This window comes from Ochotona curzoniae, unplaced genomic scaffold (assembly GCF_017591425.1).
Source record: "Ochotona curzoniae isolate NIBS_2020 unplaced genomic scaffold, NIBS_Ocur_1.0 contig_3498, whole genome shotgun sequence".
NCBI classification, from domain to species: domain Eukaryota; kingdom Metazoa; phylum Chordata; class Mammalia; order Lagomorpha; family Ochotonidae; genus Ochotona; species Ochotona curzoniae.
Window position 1 is genome coordinate 4,232,778 of NW_024465885.1, and position 21,173 is coordinate 4,253,950.

At 33.0% G+C, this 21,173-nt stretch overlaps 1 protein-coding gene across 3 annotated transcripts in view; it reads right to left on the reverse strand.

Moving 5' to 3' along the window:
- The window catches only part of NECTIN3 (nectin cell adhesion molecule 3), a 106,139-nt gene that overhangs the window by 45,236 nt on the left and 39,730 nt on the right, over positions 1-21,173 (reverse strand). Inside the window, exons 5-6 of one of the 3 annotated variants that reach the window (XM_040980508.1) lie at positions 13,412-13,563; positions 5,322-7,074 (exon numbers count right to left, since the gene is read on the reverse strand). In XM_040980508.1, coding sequence (XP_040836442.1) covers positions 6,494-7,074; positions 13,412-13,563 — 733 coding nt within the window. In that variant the 3' untranslated portion in view covers positions 5,322-6,493. Of the gene's footprint in view, positions 1-5,321; positions 7,075-13,411; positions 13,564-21,173 lie in introns of those variants that run through there. The other 2 variants (XM_040980510.1, XM_040980509.1) reach the window with 2 other exon arrangements.

Below are 21,173 nucleotides of genomic sequence, written 5' to 3' on the forward strand. Positions count from 1 at the left end.
CAAAGCTTTGGGACCCTGCACCCACGTGGGAGACTCCGGAGAGGCTCCTGGCTTGGGGTCGGCATAGCACAGGCCCTTGCGCTCACTTGGGGAGTGAATCATCGGACGGAAGATCTTCCTCTCTGTCTCTCCTCTCTGTATATCCGCCTTTCCAATAAAAATAAAATAAATCTTTAAAAAAAAAAAGACTATGGGGGAATCATTAATGATTTTAAAGAAAGCTTTATAAGCCACTTGAGCTAAGCATAAAAAGGAAAGTTACTTTCAGATATAAGCTACAACACAGACATAATTAGATATCAAAGCACATGGTGCTTCCTGCAAACCCAAAATAACAATATGTGAAGATACTGAACAGGTTAACTGTTATCAGATCCAGACCTTGAATATCAAATAACTACTGAAACGAACATTTCATGAAAGCCAGTATATGTGCCTTCTGATGGAAGATCACACCTTTGTGTATGAAGTAATCATGTCCTCAAAATTGTCCCTGAACCTAACCAAACCTCTCTACCTCACTACCAGCTTACAGAGAACACAGGGTGAGTCACTTGGCGTGAAACCAGCACAATCTAAACTGTGAAACTCGAACAAAACATAGTTTTGTCCACAAGCAAATTGCCAAGGAAAAATAAGAGAAGGGCAGGTGATGGCATAGAATCAATGACATTTCTAGCAAAATGGATCACGTCCAGATCCTGAGTAAACTTTAAAAAAAATGACTAGAAAATTGGGTGTTTTATAATACATGATATTCATGAATTATGAATTGTTCATTTCCGGAACAACAATATCTTAATTTTAAATAGTTGTCATCTTTCAGAGCTTCATACCGATTCATACTGATTTATACTTAAACATGAAATTATTGTAAGAGAGCTTATGTGAGTATGGGTATAAGTGAGATAATGCTGATTAAGAAATAAGAGTAACTGAAGCTGAGGTTTGTATTTGATTTTTGTGTGACTTGCCATAAAATAAGCTTTAAAAATGCAGAGAAGTGTTCAAAGCTTTTATATCTAACTATCCCTAGCTTTTACATAACAGTGTCTCTTCAAAACTGGATTTCTCTAAGATACTTCTCATAACAGATTCCAATTAGGAGGTATCACATCCACCCATAAATAGTAAATCTGTATAAAGGAGTCCTCCAATTATTAAGTTTTGAGGATCATTTGCATTCTTAATTTTTCATTCTATATCTCACTTCTCAGCCTATTTTAATCAGCAGCACCCAGTCAGAACCTATTATTTAATAAGGCAACATGGTACACATGTTAACTGAAAGGTAAATAAAATGTCTTATCTTCCTATTGAACCATGATGCAACTTTCTCAAGTGAAATGAATATGAGTCACTAAGGTTCAAAAAAGTTGCTAAGAACGCACACAACAAAATCTTCTCAAAAACAAAGCTAAATTTCAAGCTCTGGACAGAAATCAATCACAATTTAAGTCAAAGATGGGAAACACAGACTATTAAAACATAAATCTTGCTGAATCATGTGCACTATTCCAAAGACATTTTTCAGCATTTTTGAACATGAGAAGAACCCATGATTCCAAGCTGTATGTTATTCACAAACACAACATGGCTTTTTCTAAACTGAAGTTTAAAAACACAATTTTAAGCATCACAAATATTAAAGGTAGTGAAGATGATAACCAATCAATCAAAATAAAAAGCATATCTGAACATAACAACTCACAAGCAATAATTAAACATCACTAAAGGTCAACATTAATATCTTATGAAATATGTTGTTCGCTTCAAAGTGAATACCAACGGACATTTCTTGGTACCAACAAGGAATATTCAACTCCCTTTTCTAAATTGGTGTAGTATTTGTATATCCTTAGAACATCTTCCCATATACTTAAAATCATTGTTAGATTAGTCATATTAACCACCACGATGTAAGGAGTTATATTGTACCTTTTAGAGATTAAGGGGAAAACACTATAAAAAGTTCAGTACAGATTAAATTTTTTCACACATTATCAAATGTCATTTATATAAGTATAAACATGAATATATAATATTTATTTAGGAATTATGTGATTAATATATTAGAATCTCATCCATAAACACTGTACCCGTTCTTTACAGTAACATAAAATTTTTAGGACATAAAAATTTTAAACAGAATTTTAAAGATCAAAGGTTAGTGACCAATATCCAATCTAGATGCTTACTATTAACTAGTAATGCTTAACATTGTATCAGTCTTATTTAAGAAATCGACTCCAATTCTGTAATTTGACCACTAAATGTGGTGCGCGCACAAACCCACACACACAGAGCAATATTATTCAATCATTAAAAAGAATAAAAAGAATAAAATCTTGACGTCCAGAGCAAAATAGATGGGACAGGAGTCCATTAAGTGAAACTAGCCCACTAAAGAAAAGCAAATGCTGTGTGTGGTCTTTCATGTTGTGGAAGTTAAAAGAAAGGTTAATCTCAAGGGCCAGTATTGTGGCACAGTAGGGTTAAACCAGTAACTGTGACACAGACATCCCCACGGACAACAGGTTTGTGTCACAGCTGCTCTATTTCCAACTGACCTCAGTCATAATGGTTTGGGAAACGCAGTCAAGGATAGTTCACGAAGTCTGACTCCTGCTACTCATGTGAAAGACCTCAAAGAAGCTCTTAAACTTTATCCTGGCCCAGCCCTGCTGGCCTCTGAGCTCATCAGGAGAGTGGATCTCTCTCATTCTCTCCACCTGCCCTGCCCCTCCCCCACCATCTCTCTGTCTCTGTTTGAATTTCAAATAAACAAATCTTTAAAAAAAAAGATATTTAAAAAGAAGTCAATCTGAAATCAGAAAGCTGATATGCAAAAAATGGACAGAATGATGGAAGAGGCAGAGAGAGACTGAATAAAGGATACCAAAAACTTAGTCAGAAAAAAGTAAAAGGCTTCAGTTATACAAAGCACATTGTGGTGAAAACAAGCAACAAAAATGTGTCTTTACTGTAAACACACACACACACACACACACACACACAAACCTGGAAGAAAGGAGCTGGCATGCACTAAACATGCAGGAAAGGTAGGGCAGACGGATGATGCATCTCACTTGTTCAGTTCACACTGTGCATATCAGTTGAAACATTTCTCTGTGCCTTACAAAGTTACCTATGTACTATATGCTAGTAAAATTTTTAAATAAAGGAAAATAGGTTACACACACACACACACACACACACATGCACACACAATCACACACCTTAGAAAATACCATGAGAACAAAGAAGGTAATGCAGTCATAGGTTCCACATAGAAATATCTCTGAAGGATTTTTTTGTCTTAATTTTTATTTAAATATTTCTTTCATGACTACTGGAAATAACACCTAGTAAGTGAGTTGGTAAAAAAAAAAAAAATTATCACAGTACAAACTAAAATTAAGCTCCAACAAAAATAGCCAAATTTTGAGAAAAGTTTTTATAAACAGTGTATTTTGAATTAACAAATAGAAGAAATAATTCAATCTGTTCTATCAGAATTAAAAATTTACTATAGGTATCATTTTTCCTTCTCTCACATTTCATATTGATTACTTCCATATATTAGTTTCTTACTTGTCCATCTTCTTCATTTCAGCACTATCTGCAAGTAACAAAATAGATGTTTCCCACAAAAAAAAAAAAAAGTTTTCTCAGTTTTAAACTTACATATTGAACTTTCTACACTCCCTTAATACAAAGAATGTAGTCTTGGTTGTTTAATAAACTTCCCTGTATAAAGCTATGAGATGCAACACTTATTACTGCAAAATCTTGCTGGTTTCTTTAATACTAACCAAAAAATCTATTAGGCACATGACAAAATACCAAATCTTTAAAATGCAAATAAGCATCATTATTAAAGTTAACTCCAAGGTTATCGACGTTTTAATGTATTTTAATAAAGAGTAGCTAGAAAAATAAGAGTTACATTCATCTTCATTGTATCAATGAAATATTTTAAGCAGTATCAAATAAAATGCCGAAGTGAATACAAAAATGCAAAAACTGCTGAAAACATGAAAGAAATAATTATATACAAAAAATAGCGAAAATATAATTTCATCTTTACTAAGATTATAATAAGACTTTCATATATTCTTATCATTAGCTGTGCACATCACCGATATTAAAAATTAATAAACTGGCACTTAATATGACTATTCATGTATACAAGTAAGTCATACATACAGTAAACATACACAAAGTTCTAACAGACAATAGTGCAATGCTTCCAAAGTCATACGTACTAACAGCATAATTCTTAAATTTGGAAATCCGCCCCCAATTTGCCAAATTATTTGTATTAAACACACAGATTAAATACTCACTTTTGGGTTTCTTGCTTACCTCTGTCACAAAAATAAAAAACCAAGGACACAGTGGTCACAACAGAAAAGGAAGTTCCAAAATCAGTAAACAGATGTTTTTTACTAAAGCTCTTAAAAGACATGAATAATTTCCTTCAAATTATACTCATACTGAGATTCATGTATAATCTTCATTGAGATTATTTGGTTTAGCTTCATACAGTAATTAAAATTGTTACTTCTAAAGATAAATTTGAAAAAGTCACACATCTGTATCTTTCATTGAAAGAAATTCTAGACTTATCATTCTGACAGCCCTATCATTGCTGATACTTTAATAAAAAATCAAGTCACTTCAATCACAGTGTATTACTAAGAAAGAATTCTTCCAATGGTATCAACTAAAATCTTACTATTTGTATAAAAGTGGTTAACTATATTAAACAAGACTTTAAGTATTAGTGTTATTAATTGGCGTTCCTTAAACTGGTGCTGTATTCTTATATTATGCTTGGGAAGAGAAATAGAATTTTCACAAAATATTTTTAATTAAAATAAGGAAACAACAAGTTTATAAATCACTTAAAATACTCTATGAACATGTTAGAATTCTATCTTCTGTAACACAGGTTTGATGAGGACTTAAAGCAAGGTGGCTAGCAGCATTAACAAAATATCTACTTTGTTTTTTATTAAAAAAATAATTTATTTATGATTCACCTATGCCCACCTCATTGCCCTGACAAAACATTTATCCTAAACAGTCCTTTTATTCAAATGAATCAATAGAAAAACATTCTTTGGGCTTCAAAACAGTTGTTTTACAATTCTATAGAACTCCACTGCAAAAGTAATTTAATTACCTCACAAAGAAGATCCATATTTGGAGACTTAGATAACATTTCTTTCTCAAAAGATACATGATTCTGGGAATATAATGAATTATGCAAAAATAAAATAAACAAAAACAAAAAACAAAAAAACTCCTCATGATATGTTTCCAGTTTTAATTGGGAAAACAAAAATCTCAAAACATACATACATTTAGAGGGAAAAGGAGGAGGAATTGCCAATATCGATCTACAATTGTTAATGACCGGTTCTATATTTTTCTACTTAAATTCCAAGTTTGAAAGTTTACTCTAATTTTTTTTTCTATACATTTACCCGTTTGAACAACATCAACATTAAATGACTAAACAACATGGTGTAGAAAACTTTTTATAGCTGAACTATTTAATTTCTAAAACTGAAACTGCGCTGTATTCAGATTCCTTCTCTGCAGTGTATTGAATTGTGTACCTCTTATCATTACAACTCATATATATGGATCACAAACATTAAAATAAGGCTATTGCTTTTTGTACCAAAATCCAGGTTTACAAGACAATATAATTGTCTTCCAGAGATGAAAAAAAAAAACTAACATTAATAATGTTTAAAAGGCATGTGTTTTATTCTTCCTGTATATATTTTAGACAAAATATTTATCAGCTAATTATGCTCTCTCACACACTGTATTCACTGAGTTTACTACCACAGTTTTAGTGCAACAAAATATCTCTGCAAAGCAACTCTACAGTAATTACGGCAAGGCTCATTAAAATGCAGAGGTAAATATTTCATTTGTGTAGAAACTTAGAAAATGTTTGAAAATGTTTGATCACACTGAATATTTGCTGTATGCTAAAAATATTTAGAAACATATCTTGAATTAACCTTTCAATCGATTTTGGTGCATTATGATTTAGTGGTAATAAACTTTGAGAGGTATATATTTAACAAACATTACTGAGAGTATAGTTTTGGGTAAACATTTAATACACAATGCCAAGGTAGTTTTTTTTTTTTTAATTTTTGTACCAAAAAGTCTTACATTTAACATTGACATTTCCTCTTACCTGTGTGCCTCAGATTAATAAAGTACTCTGCATTAAAATTTAAATCTTGAGACAGTAGTACAGCATTGAAAAAAACTGTAAAGCAGCTCAGATACACTGAATCTAGATTTTACATTTTCATTGGTCAGAATAGAATATAAAAAGTAAGCTTGAAAATCAACTTGAAAAAGCTTATTCTTCCTCAAGAAAAAGTATGAACAATCTGAAAATGATCAACAAGTATGAATGAAACATTGTACATAGTTAAATCACATTTAGCGGTTGCTAAACATACCACTCCCTCCTGGAAATTACTGAACCATCTACATGTGAAACTAAATCATCTTCATTTTCATCATAATGTTCATCGCCGACAAACTTCATTCCCATTTTTACATCTTCATAATAATCCATTGGTCTTTCAAATCTATTGAGATTTTCTACATTGTTCCACTGAGTCTTTTCAGGCTCTTCTAAATAGTCTTTACGTATTAGATTGTTCACTGGATTTTTGTTTTCTTTTTTTACACTGTCTGGATAAGACTCAAGCTCATCTTGTTGAAGCACATCTATCTGAGATTCTTTCTGCATATCAGACGGTGGAATGTAGTTCTTGGCAAAGTAGTCTCCACGGAACGTCCGTCTTCTCCTATAGCAGAATATTCCAGCCAGTACGCTCAGAAGCACTATGAAGAGAGCCCCACCCACTACACTAGCAATGATTGTGCCAATTGTGTCATCCTTAATTGTTGCCAAGGTTGATAATGGAAAAGGCAACTTTTTAGGTTCTGTTGCTAGATCCTCGATGTCAGCAGTTGAGGGTTGCCACTGAATGGTAGGCTGAAGGGTGGTAGTAGTAGGAGGATCTAATGGAAACAGTAAAGATAAGACAAGACACAGAAAGGCAAAGAATGTCAATGCAAGCTGATTCAGCAGCAAGTTGAAAAGATAGCACAGTTAATGAATATATACTCACAGTAACAATAGTTTTTCATTCTTAATTAAAATTAGGTATTGGAACTTGCATATTTAAAAAAATTACAAACTTGACATATAGTCAGTTACAAATTAAGCATAAACAATGAAACCTATGGTTTGAATCCTCAATTATTCTATTAAAATTTAAGAGGTTTTTTTTTTCCCATCAGGGAATAGGTTATCTTTTTTGCCTAATGAAACTTATTGTATTACATATTGCATACAGAACCGGTTTAAGAATTAGTATATCAAAAAATTTAAATCTAATAATTCAAATGTATAGTTTCTTAGCCAGTAGCACAACTGAACAAAAAGAATCAAAGACTAAAACCGGTTTCTTAATACTTATTTTTCCATAATGATTTATTTTCATGCTATAAGATTATCTTTAAAAGAATGAAAAACTATAGATTCTTGTTAAGTGGGCATAGTACAAGCCATTGTTTTAATAATTCTCTCAAAAATATTTTCCTTAAGTAAAGATAAATCTAGACATTTTAAGAAATGAACTATGTAATAAAGACCATTATTTAGCAATCACAAAATCATAAGTTTAAACTGTGTAAACCAAATTAAAATTATAAACCAAAGACTGATAAAAAATGTTCATTTTACATCTAACACTCTATAGGTTAAGACATCAGAACATTTAGGAAATTAAGGAATTTCAACTATATATGAAAAATTTAATGTCACCGCTTTAGAATGGAGTCTCAAAACAGTATCTAATATTTTAGAGAGAATGTTCTAATAATACTTAATATTAGATGCAAATGAACCTGTGAACTGAAATTAGATTATAGAGTAAATAGCCATTAATATTAATGCAACTAAACATAAACAGTCAAAATTAAAGATTGGTTAATTATCAATTAAGTAGTATCTGTAGGTCACAAAATAGAGTTTCAAGAAAGGATGAGTTCAAAAATCTTCCATTTTTTTCTTAGATAAAAACAAATGACCCAAATGATAATCTTCTCTAATTTTTAAATGAGAGGGACTGACAGAGTTTTTAAACAATGATTGTTAGAAAACTACTATATCTACATGGGGTAAGTTATTCTAATATTTACAAGCTAAAAACAATACTTACTGAAACAGGTTTCATCACGGAATGCCATATGTATAGAATGTGGTAAAAATTTAGAGGTGCAGTATAAAACTTAACAAACACAGCAAAACTAATGTCCCATGAATTCAAATTAAGATATACCAGGTAATGCTCTGAAGTACTGAATATTAGCTATCATAGTTTATGTAACATTAATCAAGGAAGGATTTTAATTGAATGAATTTTGCTATTAGCTGAATATATTTATTTTGAGGAAAACAACTTGTGGAACTGAAGGGTCATTTGTAGTTTAAAATAAGTAAAGCCTGAAATAATCCATTTTCATATTGAAAAACACACTAAAATTAAACCATTTATAAAAATACAATAATATATTTATAGTTTAAAGGGGTAGAATTACTAAGAAAGCCAAGTATTAAAGGCCGTCATCTTAACAATGATTCTTCAAAAGAAAAAAAAACTACAATAAGCTGCCACAGTACATTAAGTAAAAGAATATAAGTAAAACACAATTTGTATATTTTTATGTAAGATTTTTGGATTTTGGATAACTCTTGATATGGTAGTCTTTTTTTCAGAACAATGCATATACATGAGCTCTTATCAGTCTAAGATACACAGTTAAACATTTTTACCAAGTATCTTAGAAAAAGTGACATTTCTTATTTCTGCTTTAAGATTCTTTCTGTGAACACAAATGTCTGCTATTCTTTTCAGATTTAACCAAATACAGCTTTTATAAAAAATAACTTATAAAACCCTATTACTTAAAAATCTCATACTATTTTACTTTACTGGTTCTAGAAAGTTTCAACTACCATCTTCCTCTTTAATCTATTAAAATGAATATGGCTCTATTATTAATATCACGTTACAAAAAGCCCTATTGTTATTTTGTCTACCAATGTCATCAATTTTTATAACAGCTTAATGAAATAATTATAATTTTATAGATAAAGCACTAAGATACAAAGATTTTTAAGTAACTTGATCAAGTCATAAGGAAAAGTAGAGATGGAACTCAAGTCCAGTCTTATTTCAGTTTAACTTTTTACTAATATATGCCTGCCTTGCAATTATAATTTTATTAACATTAAACCGCACTATAATTCCTATTCAAAGAATGAACTATGAATCCCGTTCCCACTCCTTCTAAAATCCATCATTCCTTGGTCACTGACCAGTGGTTTCTTCCTTGTGTAAAGTATTTACTAATAATATGAAGCTAATATGCAGCCTGTTCTCTTTACCATCATTCTATGTACACAATCTGCAATCTGTTGACATTTGTTAGCTTTTTGTTCAGCCATCCCCATAACAGACCTAAAAGTTATGATCATTCTTACACTAAAAGCTGGGGAGAACAAAGATTAAAACAACAGTATAATCTAAGGAACTATTATTAATAACAACAATGGAGCTAAAAATTAAAAAAAACTCACTGACATACTTGTTCCTGTTTTCTGATTTAGAATGACAGTCAACAATTTATGCAAGAAGGTAGGATTATTTTGTAATCAGCAAGTATTATTCATAGTTCAAATCCTCCACAACATACTTTATCAATTTCAGTCAGTGTTTTTTTATATTCTTTGCTGAATATGTGATAAACTAGTACATAATAGGCAAATGAAAAATGAACTCTGGTAGACTGTTCTAATAACATGAACTTGTTTTATTTCCTAAGGTGTTCTGCCAAGTAGAAATACAAATAGAATGGCACCTATACTACAAAATCACATTTTTAGCCCAATAATGACTGCATCAAAACTACATGCACTGCTTTCCTTTTCTTATACACTTTCTCTGTATGGTTTACAAAAGTAAAACCAAGCATTTGAAAGTATAACAATTGCTAATTATGGTTTCTTCGTTTTATACTGTCTGGATTCTACAATCAGTATAAATTTAAAGTTCAAGTTTTAAACAGTTAATACAAAGCTTAGACATGGACCATTAGACAAGTAAAAATCTGCTTTGTCTATTTTCAAAAAGAAATGGCAAGTATTACTAAGGGAAAATGCACACTAAAAGCAAACCAGAAAAACTCAATTTCCAGCACTTAGTACTGAAAATAAAGATCCACTATCCCCCATGAGTGATACTCCACCATAGTATAACCCAACCACTGACTCTGAACTTCAATCCATGATGTTTTATCCAAAACTGTATGTTCGCCAAAGTGGTGAACATTTTCATTCAGAATTGTAAAGTCTCCCCAGAGTCCTAAAATACACTTAACATAAATATGCTTTTAAAAATTCATTCCTAAAAATTTTAAATGTGTATTTTAACACTGAGGAAAAAAAATACCTAGGGGGGAAAAATACACTTCCTTCTAATGATTAAAATTCACAATTTATTCACTCTGTGAGAATTACAGTCTCTTATACGGACAGAACCTACAAAGTTTTATTATAGTAATTTCAGAAACAGTGCTGCATCTGTGTTACTACACAAAGTTCTCCGAAGAATTAAGCAAAAATAGCAGAGCACACTTAAGTTACAAAACAAGACATAAAGGGAAGGTGGAATGTAATAATATAGGTTGAGATATTAAATACCGTGAGGAAGATAGAAGATCTCACCAGCAAAGGTAAAAACTTAACAAAGATATCAAATAAATGAGGCAAACTGCTAGGAGGATCCCTTAATGAAGAACATGTCAGGATGGAATGCAGCCAAATACAAAGACTTCTAAGGAAGAAATCTGTTGCATTCAAAAAACATGGAATCAAATGCAGCTGCACATGTAAGCATGTCCATGCAGCAAGAAATGAGTTCAGGGGGTGGTAACCTGGAGCCAGAGCACGTGCAGAGTCTCATAAACTACTGCATACAAAATTGGTTTTCATGGTAGATAAATAGATGAGTCTTTTGAGAAAAGGAGTGACATAACCTTCAGAAGAATGGCTCTGGCTGCTCATCTGGTGCTAGATTAAAGGAGAATGAGATTCAAAGTGATGGATTAAAATAATCTATTGTGAAGGAAGAGTTGCTGATGTGTGAGAACAAAGTAGCAGCAACAGTATGAATATACTGACTTGCAAATGACAAACATCATGAGTCAGGCATGTTGTCCCAGGATGGTGAAAGATATAAACTTAGATTAACACCAGTCAGTATATTTGAGTATTCAAATTGAGCCTTCATATTTAAAGGACTACATAACTAAAACACTGGGACTAAGATTTATTAATCATATCCAACAACAAATTGTACAACAGAAACAAAAGGTAAACAGCCCTTACAGAACCATATTTTAAATATTAAATTCCTGAAGCTTATCTTCTATGGGAGCAGAAAAAGATTAATATATTAATATTTAATTTCCTTCAGATTTCTACAAGTACTGCCTGTAGCAAGAAAGGCTAAGAAAACATACAACTCTACTCTCTCTACATTCATGCAAAAAGCTGAGTTTATCATGTACCAGACATTAAGCTAATTGCTGAGTAATCAGTGCTGAATAAAACAAAACACAAAATGCTAAACGGTAAAGTCATATTATATATAAATAAATCTGCATATGATTTATATAAATTGTGTACAATATGGAGAAAATAATAAAGGAGATGACTCTTGGATGGAGATTACACAAGGGCAAGACTGTAACAGTTAAGCATAAATCTAAAATCTTTACCTAATTTTTAACTCTGGAGAGATGAAAACCTAAATTACATATTATATAGTTACCACACAAACCTGAATTTCTCAAAGACTTTTCCCCCTTTTCCTCCTGAGTTTTCTATTTACCAGACATAAAGACTACTATTTTCTTGTAGTCAGCAAGAAAAATATTTTAATATCTGTAAGCAAGTATTTCCAGCTAATACATTACTTACAGCTACACTCAGTAAAGTTTCAGAGATCTTCTGAAATTTTGTGAATGCCCAAATTAATACTTAAGCAAACAAGAAAAACCTCACACTAAAGCAGACAATCTCAACTCAGACAGAACGGCTATCACCCAGAAAATCAAAAGGCAGTAAGTGCTAAAGAAGATATGGGGGGAAAAGAACTCTAATTCATTGTTGGTGGCAATGTAGACTGGTACAACCATTATGGAAGACAGTATGCAGATTTCACAGAAATTGGACAATAGATCCATCATACAACCAAGCCATCCCATTCCTGGAATTTACCCACAGGTAACAAAATTAGCACATGAAAGTATTTACACTTTCATATTTATTGCAAATCAATTCACAAAGTCTAAGACAGGAACTCAATCCAGATATCCATCAAATGATCACTAGATAAAGAAAACATGGTACACATACATGATGGAATACCACTCAGCCATAAAACAGAATGAAATCCTGTCTTTTCTAACAAATTAAATGCAACCGAAAATTAGTGGAATACACCAGACTCAAAAACACAAACATCTACTTTTTTCCTTTGATACATACTTGTTAATATAGAACACAAAAACTACACAGGAATCAGACATACACCTTGTGATTTTATTGTTGTCTATTTTATGCTCCCTTGGAATTATGGTCTTTTAAATTTTGCTTGTTCAATATTAAGATTGGTGGTGCATTACTCCTGTGATTATAGATAGAATGAAATCTTGTATTTGCAAAAATTAAAAAATGGAGGGGGTTGAGGCAGAGAGGCAAATACAGTTAACTTCCTAGAACTGCATCTATGAAATCTGTTCTCTTATGTAAGTTTAAGAACTTAAGGATTCAAATTAACAAATATCATTGTGGTGAAATCCTTTTTTTGGAGCATATAATGTTTCTCAATAAATCAAATTAATATCCCACTTTTTTTTTAGCAAAAATCCTGTTTAGTGTAGCCTCAAAAGGCAGGGGATGGGGAACTTTTGCTCTTACTGTCAAGAAATAATAATGTCTAGAAAGCCATGTGACTTATAAAAGGAATATTAAATATTAACTGAAAAAGTATCCACACATATAAATATTAAAATGTGCATAAACTTCCCATAGATCCATCTTTACATTTATTTAAATAAAGGCATGGCCATCATGTGAGTATTTCAGATAAAGTTCTTTATGACATCTGTTTAATTTGAGAAATCTCATTCTGACAAACCTCTTCATGTCAATTACTACTTAAAATTATACAGTTATTACAGGAATATTTTAAGTAATTAATTTCTCAAGCAGATAGCAACTTACCTGAAATGTAGATGATCTTTTGATCACTTCTCTGACCAAGAGAATTGGTCACTTTACAAACGTAAACACCAGAATAATTGAAAGTCAGTGGATGGACAAAATGAAGAGTATTGTCTGAAGCCAATAAACCATCAGGCCACTGTCCATCCAACCTACATTTTAAAAAGCATGAAATTATTTTCAATATTTTCAAACTGTATTTACTATCAGCTATTTAAAATATTACACAAAAGATTTTATGAAAAGAACTTGTATCTTTTAGATAGAATTCATTATGAAATAAAAGCGAGGTTAATATTGTTACACTTTAATAGACAATTTAAAACATTAAAATCCAGTAAAAATATTCTTTATAGGTAGTAATTTTTTAAAAATCTATTGAAGGGAAAAATAAGGGAGAAGAGAAATGAGAGAGAAGGGGAGCTTAGGTTCACCCTCCATTTGTCCCAATAAAGTGGCATGGGGTGGGACTCAGGAAAACAATCTAGGTCTTCCAAATGGGAGGAGGGAAACCAACCACCTGAGCTATCACCACTGCCTGCAGAGTCAGCACTAACACACACCTGGAACTAGAAATCAAAGCCAGCTTCTCTATTATATACTGTGGGTATCTTCACTGAACCACAAAGCCAAATGCCCACCTCCTCGATATTCTTTCAAAATATTAATCTATGTAAGTGAAGGCTAGGTAACATTATAGGATGAATAAGAGAAGTAGTATGATTAAAAGTATTTTCAGAAAACAGCAAGTTAGCAAATGATCTTTTGAAGGTATAATTAAATATCAAAGAAAAAATCAGAATTATGTATCTTTATAGGTTACAGCCATAATTCTATAATTAAAGTCACCACATTGAAATATGTGCTTTAGCATTACCTGTGACATATCTATAGAGCAGCATTTCATACTAAAGCAAATTCATACCATATCTCACTTAAAGATCACTTCTGAAGAACCAAGAAAGGTTTTCTTATCAATAGTTTTATTTGGAAGGTACTTATTAAACTAAGACACAGCACCATGTGGCATAAAGAATTTTTTCTAAACTGTGTATACACTATTTTGACTAAGAGACCCTGTATCTAGCATTATAAATTATCACTTGTCATACAAGTTTCACCACAAAAACCTTAAAGTCATTCACTGAAATGAAACTAAGACAAAAATCACTTGCAGCCTGTGTATACCAAAACACTAAGAAGAATCTACTTTATAAACTGCTTTTAAATTACACAAATTACTTTTAAGAGGATAAAAAGTCAACTAAATGTATCTATTTGTCATAGCATGGCCTCTGCAGATTTTTCAAAGTTCACTCACTCACTGATTAATTACAAAGCATTTACTATTTGTTACTTTGCTCTATTGATGTTGCTGGAATGCAGAATAATGATTAGACCCTGATCTTAATGTAAATAGATCAAAAAGTCATTACAAAGACAGCAAGAGCCAAAATAAAAATACGCAGAATGACTTAGTCTTGCAATAACAGGGATAGCAGATGGGGGGGAAAAAATAAGTAAAAACTTCTGGAGTTACTAAAACAAGTTAAATTTTCCTTGTCTGAAATGTCAGATGTCCCTGTTTTAGATTTGAAAATATTTTCATAGATTTTACCAGCAAAATTTTGGAGCATCTCAATGATGAAATAGTTTTGAACTTAGGAACACTGTAAAATTTGGTTTTCTGGATTTGGGGTGCTCAACCTATATTTTTGTTTAACAGCATTAAAGGATAAAGATAACACTCTCACATGGTTTAAAATACAGAAGAACACAAGCTGGTTATAAAAATTTCAAAAAGAAAACACTTTGCAAGTGCTTCCTTTCAAAACATGAACTCTATGGATGATGATTATGAACAATACAGTCTTAAATATTTCTGTATTTTGGGTCAAAAATTCATGTAAACTTTAAAGAACTATAAAAATGTGTTTATAAATCTCGAACATGGTTGTTAAAAGTCGAGAAAATCTAAATATCTTAGCAAATACACAACAAATGATTTTGCCAAATATCATTTATATTCTTATAGAAATATGTTCACTCTACACCATTACAAAAACTCATTCATACTTTATTACTGACAACAAAACCAAGAAATGGAAGAATTAAGTTACTTACTCAAAAAAACACATATATTAATTCTGGGATAAGAGTCTAGAACTGTAGGGCCTGGCGTGGTAGCATAACGGTTAAAGTCGTCACCTTGAACGTGCCATGGATCCTATATGGGCACCAGTTCTAATCCTGGCAGCCCTACTTCCCAACCTGCTCCTAGTTTGTGGCCTGGGAAAGCAGTCAAGGACGGCTTAAAGCCTTGGGACCCTGCACCCACATGGGAGACCTGGAAGAAGATCTTGACTCCTGACTTCGGATTGACTGAGCTCCAGCCATTACGGCCCCTTGAGGAGTGAACCATCAGACGGAGATCTTTCTCTCCATCTTTTCTCCTCTGTGTATATCATATCTGACTTTCAAATAAAAATAAATCTTTAAAAAAAGAAAAGAAGCTAGAACTATGTAAGTTATATTAACATCCAAGTGAGTAGACACCTTAACCAATGACTGCTTCCTACTTTGTTATTATTTAAAGGCAGAGAAAGATAGATACAGAAATTTTCCAATCACTGGTTTCACTCCCGCAAATATTCATAAGCAGCTAGGAGTGGGCTAGACTGGGTATCAGGACTCAAATTATTTCTAAATTTCACCTAAAAGTATCAATTGCTGTGTGCTAGAGTATGTATCAACAAGAACACAGAAATAGAATGATCCACCCTTGAAACATCCTAAGGCCTGAGCCATGAGGACAGAGGTTGTTCTGGTTTCAGCAGGCCTGGAGCCTGGGCTGTAGGGCATGAGCCATGCAGGCAGGGTCATCCCAGCCCTGACACCAGCCCAGCTTTGAGAAGACCTGGGACCCTGGGCCCAAGCCATGCGGATAGGGGTTGTCCCAATCCTGCCACCACAGCTGATCCACTTGAAGAGGGTCCAAATTGGGTTGTTGCTGCGTCCACTCCATGTCCCAAGAGCCAAAGTAGTCATTAACAAGCGGCAGGCCATAAATATGGAACAAGCAGTAGTCCATACCCTGACTAATGGGATCTATCACCTATAATGCTACTACATTAACTGAAAGGGGCATTACAAACCTTTACATGCAGGGTAGTAGCATTTACAGTCTACACAGGGGTAATCTATGAAAAACAATTATTTGGAAAATATTAAGATTTAATCTTCCCTTATTAAAGGACACTCAACTTGCAATGTATTTCTTTTCAGTTCTACTATATTTAATGATAAACGTATCTGTTTATTAGAATATACTTTTTAGAACAACAAAGACCATGTTGGGGGACACAGACAATGGCACGGACTAAAAAATTTCTGACTTACGCTATTGATTCATTACAAGATAGAGGTTTCTGAAACGAGAACTAGGCAAAGCCTATGTCCCTAATCAGCAGGAAATAGTTACAGAAGTTGGGATAAATCTGTATCCTTCAACAACCCTTAAGATCAAGGGTTGGAAATCTCTGAAGACAGAAGAAATGGGAAATAGGTAGCTGGCTTAGGGTCACAATAATTTCCTCACTCTATGCACGCCCATCTACCTACCTATTGACCAAAAGATATATTCCCCAAACATATACTTTCCCTCAACAGACAAGATGTTTCAGCAAAGTTTTTAGAAGACAGAAAATTATATGTGCTACACTTGAATCCAGTGTTGGTCTGTTATAGCTTTATTTATTCCATATTTTTTAAAAGATTATTCATTTTCCCCATGATTCCCCCTTTAACATCGCCCCTACCAGTTATTACAACAGTGTAGTCCTTTAGCAACATTCACAAGTCCAACATTCTGTATCTTAAGTATATCACAGCATTGTGGGCGACAGTAGAAAAATTTAGTATCTTATTGTCAAGGTACATTTAACAGCTTCATGGGGAGTCTTTCTTTCACTCAGGAACAGAAATGCATGCTACAATATACCTTCACATCCCAGCATGCTAGTCTCTCCGTTACATAGTTCAGCTATGAGAATACATGTATATACTTGATCACATATATTAGTATTTTGTATGAATGTTGCCGTATACCAGAGAACATAACTGTCCTTTTAAGACTGGCTTATTCACTGAGCATAACTGTCTCTATAACTGGAACCATTTTATTGTAAATGGTAGGTTTTTATTATTTTTAATGGCCAAGTAGTATTCCACGTAGTAGATGTACCGCATTTCCATATCCCATTCTTCTTTATACAGGCACATGTATTGTTCCCATGTATTTGCTACTGTGGACAGTGCTGCTATAAATATAGGGTTGCAGGTCCATTCTGCTTTTGCAGATTTCACTTTGGATATATTCCCAAGAGTCAGATAATAGCCACAGGGAAGATCAATTCTCAGTTGTCTTGGCACTCTCCATAATGAATTCCATATAGTTGTACTGACATACACTCCCACCAAAACCAGAGTAGAATATCATGATCCTCATAACTACAAGAGCAGGTGTTGTCAGCAGAGTTCTGAATATAGGCCAATCTCACTGGAGTTAGATGGGACCTCAATGTGGTTTTTACTTCTATCTTCCTGATGACTAGGGAGCCTAAGCATTTTCCATATGTCCATTAGCCATTTCAATTTGTTCTTTTGAAAAATGCCTGCTCATTTCCTTCACCCATTTCTTCACAGGGTGGCTTGATGTGCTGTCATTGAATTTCTGAAACTCTTTGTTAATCCTGAATATCAGTCTACTATCGGTTGTGTAGTGTGCAAACATTTTCTTCCATTCTGTTGGTTGCCTCTTAGCTTTGTTAACTTTTTCCTTTGCTCTACAGAAGCTTCTTAGTCGATGTAGTCCCAGTTATTTACTTAGGCGTTAACTGCCTGTGCTTCGGGTGACTTTTCTAAGCAGTCTTTCCCAATGCCTCTGTCTCATAGAGTGGTTCCTATGTTTCTCTTTAATAATTTGATGATTTCTGGGTGCAGATTTACTTCCTTGATCTATTTAGAGCTGATTTTTGTGTGAGATGACAGGTCCTTTATAGGATTTGCTTCTTACTTTAGGCAGGCTGCAATCCAATTGCCCACTGAATCTGTATATCATGTTCAATAACATGGATATTTTGATGATACTAATTTTACCAATCAAGGAACATGGTCAATTTCTTCAACATTTAGTGTCTTTTTTTTTTTTTAATGTTTTGTAATTTACAACAAAGAGGTCTCCCACATCTCTACATCTGTTTGTTGTACTGTTGGATTCTGTTAGCTAGTACTTTCTTGAAGCCATTTTGCATCCAAGTTTATCAGGGGTATTTGTCCATAGTTCTCTTTCTTGCCTATCGTGTCCATCTGTATTATGTCTCTATCAATATTAAGGCAACAAGGACCTTGTAGAAAGAGCTTGAAAGGATTGCCTTTCTTCCTATCATTTTAAACAGCCTGTGGAGGATTGGGGAAGTAATTTTTGAAACATTTGGTAGAATTCACCAGTGAAGCCATCTGGCCCTGGGCTTTCCTTCATTCGGAGTGATCTAATTACTGATTCAAGCTCCATCCTGGTTATAGGTCTATTTAGATTTTTAATTATCTCATTATTAAGTTTTGGTAAATTTTATGTGTCTAGAAATCTACTAGGTCTTCGATTTGTTGGTGTATAGTTACTTGCAAAAGCTCCTGGTTGATTTATAATTCTGAGGCAGGCATGCTTGTTGTATTTCCTTTTTCTTCTCTGATGCTATTGATTTGTATGTTTTATTGTTTTTTCTTTTCTTTTTTTTTTTTTTTTGATTAGTTAGACTAGTGGGGAATCTATTTTGTTGATATTCTAAAAGAACCAGCTCTTTAATTCATTCATTGATCTTATGTATATTCTTTTGGTCTCCATTATTTTTCTGGGTCCATCAGGAACCCGGTTAACCTGTTAACCTGGTGTCTCTAATTTCTTAACATAAGCATCAACTGAAATGAACTTTAATCTTAACACAACTTTTGGTATATTGTGTTAATTCCTTAGTTTGTTTCAAGCATTTTTTTTTTCATTTCTTCTATAATCCATTGTTCATTTACCAGTTTACTGTTCATCTTCTAACAATTCACATATCCTCTGGGGTATTTTGAGTTTTTGGTCTCCAGTTTCATTCCATGCCAGTCTGAGAAGAAGCATGTTGTGATTTTCATTTTTTTAATTTGCTGAGTCTTATTCTGTGCCTATAATTTGAGCAATCCTGAAGAAGATTTTGTAATAATGCGAAAAAAAAAAGTGTATTCTGTGTCTGCAGGATGAAAGGCTCTATAGACATCAATTAGGTTCATTTGTTTTATTACTGGGTGAGCTCTACTGCTTCTTTGCTGAGTTTCTGTCTGTCGATCTGTCCACTGATATTTCTGGATGTTATTTTCCTGAAGTCCATTTCCCCTTTTAAATCCATTAATATTTGTTTCACCTAGCTAAGTGTCCTGGTATCTTGTGGTTTCTTCTTGCTTAATGGATCCCTTAATCATTATTTGGTGTCCTTCTTCATATTTTTCAATGCTTTTCATGTCAAAATCTATATTATCTGATATTAGAATGACTGTATCAGGTTACTTTTCCTTTCCATTTGTCTGGACTATCCTTTTCCATTCTTTCACTTTGTTTCTGCACATCTTTGCTGGTGAAGCGTTTCTGTTATAGATAACAGGTGGGCCCTGTTTTTTGACCCAGTTAATCTATGTCTTTTGGTTGATTATTTCGGCCACTTATGTTCATGGTTGATTTTGACAGGTACTGATTTGGTGCTGTCATTTTAGCACTGAGTTTTTCACTGTTTGATTTGGGTGTCTTTTGTTTTATTGAGATGTTCTCCACATTTGCCTTTGTATTTGGGACTGTGATATGAAATGAAGCATCCCAATAGGTAGTTTGATGCACTAAGCCAGAATGCCAGTCCACCTAGACCAATGCTTTTCTATGTGATTTTATCTCTAAGAAACATCTAGCACATCTGAAAAGATCTTTGGTTTCCACGAGGCAAACAACTGGTGGTTTTGATTCTGGAGAGATTAGCCCAGATGTTGTTAAACATACTACACTGCACAAAACTACCACCACAAAAGAACAATTCAAACTAAAATGTCAATTGTCCCAAAGCTACAAAGCTTTATAATAGACTGAAGAGTTTGATAATAAAGCAGCCAATTTAGTACCAAGAACACAGAAAAGGTTTAGAATTTTCCTCACCATACTGCAAAAGATCAACATGAGGTAGAAGGATGGAAATAAGATTAGTAATATTATAAAACAAACCAACAGATTTCTCACAATTCTATATAAAGGCTAAGTCTTTCTTTCTCAGCAAAATAATGAAGGTTAATTAAAGAAACTGAATGTCATGAAGACAAGACTGCAATTCTTCCATTAGAGATTTGTTAAGGAAACTACCTCTCTACTGGATGACTCCAAGAAGAACTTACTAATGAGTACTTCTCACCCTTTTGAGTTTCAACTGAACATTTTATCTTAATTCCTCACTGTGAAATGACTAGACAATTAAGAAAATTAAGAATTATCTACAAAACGAAAGGTAGAATCAAACCAAAAAAAGAAAAAATAAAACTTAGGTAATTACAGATAATGTAAAGAAAAAACAGTATGATAGTGATTCTAATATTTCTACATTAAAAAAAAAAAGCACCATGTGTTTGTTACAGTAGAGAGACATTATAAAAATAGAGAATAAGGAGATGATAGGATAAAGTAGAACTG